Consider the following 5,717-nt stretch of genomic DNA (forward strand, 5'->3'; position numbering starts at 1 on the left):
CTTTCCATTAGAAATTATGAATTTATAAATGAAAAATCAAAAACACATGGCAGAATAATGGCTGCTTGAAGTTACTGGCCTAGAAAGAACTAGTATCCTCTGAGTTTTTTACTCGAAAACTAGAATTTCAAACATTATCATGAACCTAATTCTTACCATATACAAATATATAATTCAACTCATGAGACCTAATTCTTACCATATACAAAAATATATTTCATAGGAAAGATGTATGCACGTGGAAAAAAGGAGGTGATGTCCTAGTTGAGTTGCTAGAATGTGTTTGTTTGTTTCAGTCATTTCAGAGTTTGTTTCAGATGGGATGTGAGAGGAGAAGCGGCAAGCTTGCTATCTAGGAAGTCAGCAACATCTCTAAAAGAGTTCAGAAGATTGATTGTAATCAAGGATAATAAATAAACCTAAGAATTCAGAGTCTCCTTGGACTCTTGTTCGGCAGCTTACAAACAAAAGACTCTTGTTGTCATGAGAATAGCACTGCAGGAGTTAACTGCCAGTGTGAAAAGAATAATTGCACAATATCACAAGGAATTTCTATTGGATGTTATAAATTTTAGGTTATTCAAATTTGGAAATTCCATTGAAGAAAGAAGCATATCGTTAAGCTGCTAGAATCCGTATTTTCAAACTCTATCAATCGCTTCATTAGAGTGGCTTCACACACACGCACAACAGAAACCTGAGAAACAAAAAATATAATCAATGTTGTTACTATAATACTCAACCATATGCCTATGTCAGACAGACAAAAAAAACACAGGTATACACAGTGTTTTCCTAATCGTCCGTTTAGCCATTTACAATACAAGTTGATGAATAAGTTCAAGATATCTCATGAACATCTAGACTTACAATATCTGCCTTAGTGTAGTTATATCCATGAGAGAGTGCAGCAATATATAATGCTACACCACATAGTCCACTAGGCTTCCTCCCAGTCTGCAAGAGAGGCTAAGCCAGTAAGCTTATCACAGCCTTGTGAAAGATATAGGGAAGAAAAATGTAGTAAGGAACATCTGACTGCATCCAATCTCGCTTCATGCTAGCTACAATGCGTAGAGTTGTGTCTGAGATAGCCTTATCCCTTCTAGGAAAGAGCAAACCTAAAAACGAAACCAATGTACTGTAATTTTTTTTTGAAACGACAATGTACTGTAATAAAAATCTGAAATAATCAGACCTATTGTACATAAAGAGGGGAACAATTTCTGATTGATTCTAGAAGAAAGGTCTGCAAGGATACCATTAGTTGTAACAAACATAACAACATATGTAGAAATCTTTGATAAGCATAACCCATGTGGCATGTAAATTATAATATTTGCACAATAAGAACCAGTCTACAAATTGTTCAATGGCGTTATTTTTAGTTAGCCATAGATGAAGGTAAGTCTCAAATTGCACTGAATGGATTAGCCGAACAAACAGAGGCAATGTCATTAATCAAAACCTGCAGACCACTCCAATGCCGATCTGATGGTAAGCAGGGTAACCCAACAGTTCAATTTTTTTAACCTAAAGCATGGATTCTATTTAACTTTTGGACCAATAGGATTCCACTATCTGGATAAATATTTTTTTTCAGAAATGACTATTTCAACAAATATTTATAAAAATAGACCCAGGTTGGAACCTTGACATTCTAGTTTCAAGATTAAAACAGTCTAGTTTCAACATACAGTGCAACAGAATATGTCATTAGCTTACGTTCTGTAAAACGATGGATGAAAAGGCTGGGATCTATAAGCTTCTGAATAAATGGATGCTCTGAAAGTAGCAAAACTTGGCAGAGCCGAAGAAAAACAGCACCCAGGACATAACTGAAATAAAAACCCAAGTGAGGCCCTTCATTGAGTTATACTAGATGAAGGGCCAAAGAGTTGGAATACTCACACACTTATTTGTAGATAGCCAGAGAAGTCGATAAGAAGATAGGCTTTCTTACTTTGCCTAGCAAGGAAAGAAGGTAAAACTGAACATTAGTACTACAATATAGCTTGCTGAAGCAACAAAAAATTAAAAAATAATAAAAGAAAGACAAAAGTAGAGTAAACTTTGCAAGAGATACCAACAAAAGCATGAAAGTGAAAAGTAGTAATTCTCTCAAGATAGGCAGGCTATCACCAGAAATGGACTGAAGAACACTAGGCGAGGGAGTAATAAACTAATAAAATTATGCTGGAATGCTACCAGGACATGGCAACGCATTCAGTCTTCCCAAGTTCAATTCCCCTCAAAGTGTATGAGTGTATGCGTGGGATGTCAGTGTGACTGGTGCAAGACCTTGTGTCTTTGAGCTATAACTGTGGTCTCACTAGAATATCTGTGGTCCATTAGGGTTCAATTCCCCTCAAAATTATACTTTGCTTTGCCAACGCGCTGTGCTATTTCTGTAAGAATGAACCCTAATGGACCACAGTCATTCTGATTTCATAATCCAAAGTCCAAAACTACCAGTTACCATTTTCATCTTAAAAACTTGTATAAATGCACCGATATTGATCTGACTAGTGAAGCAAACACAGTGCTTTAAACAGTGGCAGACATACTATTTCGCCAAGACAAAAGTAGAACATATATGTCTTGTTTACATGGAGGAATGCTGCATATATTAACAAAGCCTCTTGAATGAGTATGCCATGCGCCCATGCATTTTTATGGCCTGGAAAAGCTACTTGTGTTATAGTTTAGACATTTAAAAATCCTAACCCAAATGCACCACTGAGAGGAAGCTTCTCAAGGTTAATTTTCTGATTAGAGGCCAGAATCACAGGGGGTAAAGTGAAGTAACACTTAGTTTGTCTGCAGTCAATTATTGCAATCTTCAATCTAACAAAATAAACCTTTCTAAGTTTACAAGGGGCTGCAATAGAATTATAATTTGTAGGATCTTTTCCAAAAACAAAAGGTGAACGTAATATAGAATTAACTATTGTTGGTCCCATAAAAAGTGGCCAGGGTGGAGGCAAATCAATCAATGAATGCTCATATTCAAACAGAAGTAAGCAAAATAGACAAAAAGCTTGTGCTTATGGTACGGCAGGCAATGTAAAGGCAAGCAGCTCACATCAACCTGTGAAATTTTGAATGAATTTCAATTCCTGCTCAGTTCCAAGCAAGCACATATCAAATCATGTTCATTTGTGTAAAATACATGCATATTGAGAAAAAAAAATACAAGCACATATGAGTCTTTGTTATTGTTATAAACTGAAATTATGCTATTAGCGTGAGCTAGAATTAAATGATTTCTGAATTTTGATGATAAGTTCCTTACTATCGAAAGAAGCATATCGTTAAGCTGCTAGAATCCGTATTTTCAAACTCTATCAATCGCTTCATTAGAGTGGCTTCACACACACGCACAACAGAAACCTGAGAAACAAAAAATATAATCAATGTTGTTACTATAATACTCAACCATATGCCTATGTCAGACAGACAAAAAAAACACAGGTATACACAGTGTTTTCCTAATCGTCCGTTTAGCCATTTACAATACAAGTTGATGAATAAGTTCAAGATATCTCATGAACATCTAGACTTACAATATCTGCCTTAGTGTAGTTATATCCATGAGAGAGTGCAGCAATATATAATGCTACACCACATAGTCCACTAGGCTTCCTCCCAGTCTGCAAGAGAGGCTAAGCCAGTAAGCTTATCACAGCCTTGTGAAAGATATAGGGAAGAAAAATGTAGTAAGGAACATCTGACTGCATCCAATCTCGCTTCATGCTAGCTACAATGCGTAGAGTTGTGTCTGAGATAGCCTTATCCCTTCTAGGAAAGAGCAAACCTAAAAACGAAACCAATGTACTGTAATTTTTTTTTGAAACGACAATGTACTGTAATAAAAATCTGAAATAATCAGACCTATTGTACATAAAGAGGGGAACAATTTCTGATTGATTCTAGAAGAAAGGTCTGCAAGGATACCATTAGTTGTAACAAACATAACAACATATGTAGAAATCTTTGATAAGCATAACCCATGTGGCATGTAAATTATAATATTTGCACAATAAGAACCAGTCTACAAATTGTTCAATGGCGTTATTTTTAGTTAGCCATAGATGAAGGTAAGTCTCAAATTGCACTGAATGGATTAGCCGAACAAACAGAGGCAATGTCATTAATCAAAACCTGCAGACCACTCCAATGCCGATCTGATGGTAAGCAGGGTAACCCAACAGTTCAATTTTTTTAACCTAAAGCATGGATTCTATTTAACTTTTGGACCAATAGGATTCCACTATCTGGATAAATATTTTTTTTCAGAAATGACTATTTCAACAAATATTTATAAAAATAGACCCAGGTTGGAACCTTGACATTCTAGTTTCAAGATTAAAACAGTCTAGTTTCAACATACAGTGCAACAGAATATGTCATTAGCTTACGTTCTGTAAAACGATGGATGAAAAGGCTGGGATCTATAAGCTTCTGAATAAATGGATGCTCTGAAAGTAGCAAAACTTGGCAGAGCCGAAGAAAAACAGCACCCAGGACATAACTGAAATAAAAACCCAAGTGAGGCCCTTCATTGAGTTATACTAGATGAAGGGCCAAAGAGTTGGAATACTCACACACTTATTTGTAGATAGCCAGAGAAGTCGATAAGAAGATAGGCTTTCTTACTTTGCCTAGCAAGGAAAGAAGGTAAAACTGAACATTAGTACTACAATATAGCTTGCTGAAGCAACAAAAAATTAAAAAATAATAAAAGAAAGACAAAAGTAGAGTAAACTTTGCAAGAGATACCAACAAAAGCATGAAAGTGAAAAGTAGTAATTCTCTCAAGATAGGCAGGCTATCACCAGAAATGGACTGAAGAACACTAGGCGAGGGAGTAATAAACTAATAAAATTATGCTGGAATGCTACCAGGACATGGCAACGCATTCAGTCTTCCCAAGTTCAATTCCCCTCAAAGTGTATGAGTGTATGCGTGGGATGTCAGTGTGACTGGTGCAAGACCTTGTGTCTTTGAGCTATAACTGTGGTCTCACTAGAATATCTGTGGTCCATTAGGGTTCAATTCCCCTCAAAATTATACTTTGCTTTGCCAACGCGCTGTGCTATTTCTGTAAGAATGAACCCTAATGGACCACAGTCATTCTGATTTCATAATCCAAAGTCCAAAACTACCAGTTACCATTTTCATCTTAAAAACTTGTATAAATGCACCGATATTGATCTGACTAGTGAAGCAAACACAGTGCTTTAAACAGTGGCAGACATACTATTTCGCCAAGACAAAAGTAGAACATATATGTCTTGTTTACATGGAGGAATGCTGCATATATTAACAAAGCCTCTTGAATGAGTATGCCATGCGCCCATGCATTTTTATGGCCTGGAAAAGCTACTTGTGTTATAGTTTAGACATTTAAAAATCCTAACCCAAATGCACCACTGAGAGGAAGCTTCTCAAGGTTAATTTTCTGATTAGAGGCCAGAATCACAGGGGGTAAAGTGAAGTAACACTTAGTTTGTCTGCAGTCAATTATTGCAATCTTCAATCTAACAAAATAAACCTTTCTAAGTTTACAAGGGGCTGCAATAGAATTATAATTTGTAGGATCTTTTCCAAAAACAAAAGGTGAACGTAATATAGAATTAACTATTGTTGGTCCCATAAAAAGTGGCCAGGGTGGAGGCAAATCAATCAATGAATGCTCATATTCAAACAGAAGT

The 5,717-nt window shown here is 36.1% G+C and overlaps 1 protein-coding gene and 1 pseudogene across 1 annotated transcript; both read right to left on the reverse strand.

Annotated features, from left to right (window-relative positions):
- Positions 1–580: 580 nt before the first annotated feature.
- On the reverse strand, positions 581–2,216 carry LOC136500124 (uncharacterized). The gene is made up of 6 exons (XM_066495523.1): positions 2,209–2,216; positions 1,912–1,968; positions 1,726–1,838; positions 1,033–1,121; positions 871–957; positions 581–697 (listed from the first exon to the last, which is right to left on the reverse strand). Exons 1-6 carry the CDS (start codon positions 2,214–2,216, stop codon positions 581–583), a joined length of 471 nt encoding a protein of 156 aa, XP_066351620.1.
- A 776-nt stretch (positions 2,217–2,992) lies between these two features.
- LOC136500125 (uncharacterized) lies at positions 2,993–4,912 on the reverse strand (annotated as a pseudogene).
- Positions 4,913–5,717: the final 805 nt, after the last annotated feature.

This window comes from Miscanthus floridulus, chromosome 13 (assembly GCF_019320115.1).
Source record: "Miscanthus floridulus cultivar M001 chromosome 13, ASM1932011v1, whole genome shotgun sequence".
In the NCBI taxonomy this organism is placed as follows: domain Eukaryota; kingdom Viridiplantae; phylum Streptophyta; class Magnoliopsida; order Poales; family Poaceae; genus Miscanthus; species Miscanthus floridulus.

What these genes read in the sequence shown, in the direction of transcription:
- LOC136500124 (XM_066495523.1), bottom strand. An exon ending in GGCTATCTACAAATAAGTGT is followed by an intron (nt 1,839 to 1,911) that starts GTGAGTATTCCA and finishes TTTTTATTTCAG; the next exon opens with TTATGTCCTGGGTGCTGTTT. An exon ending in CATCCATCGTTTTACAGAAC is followed by an intron (nt 1,122 to 1,725) that starts GTAAGCTAATGA and finishes TTTCGTTTTTAG; the next exon opens with GTTTGCTCTTTCCTAGAAGG.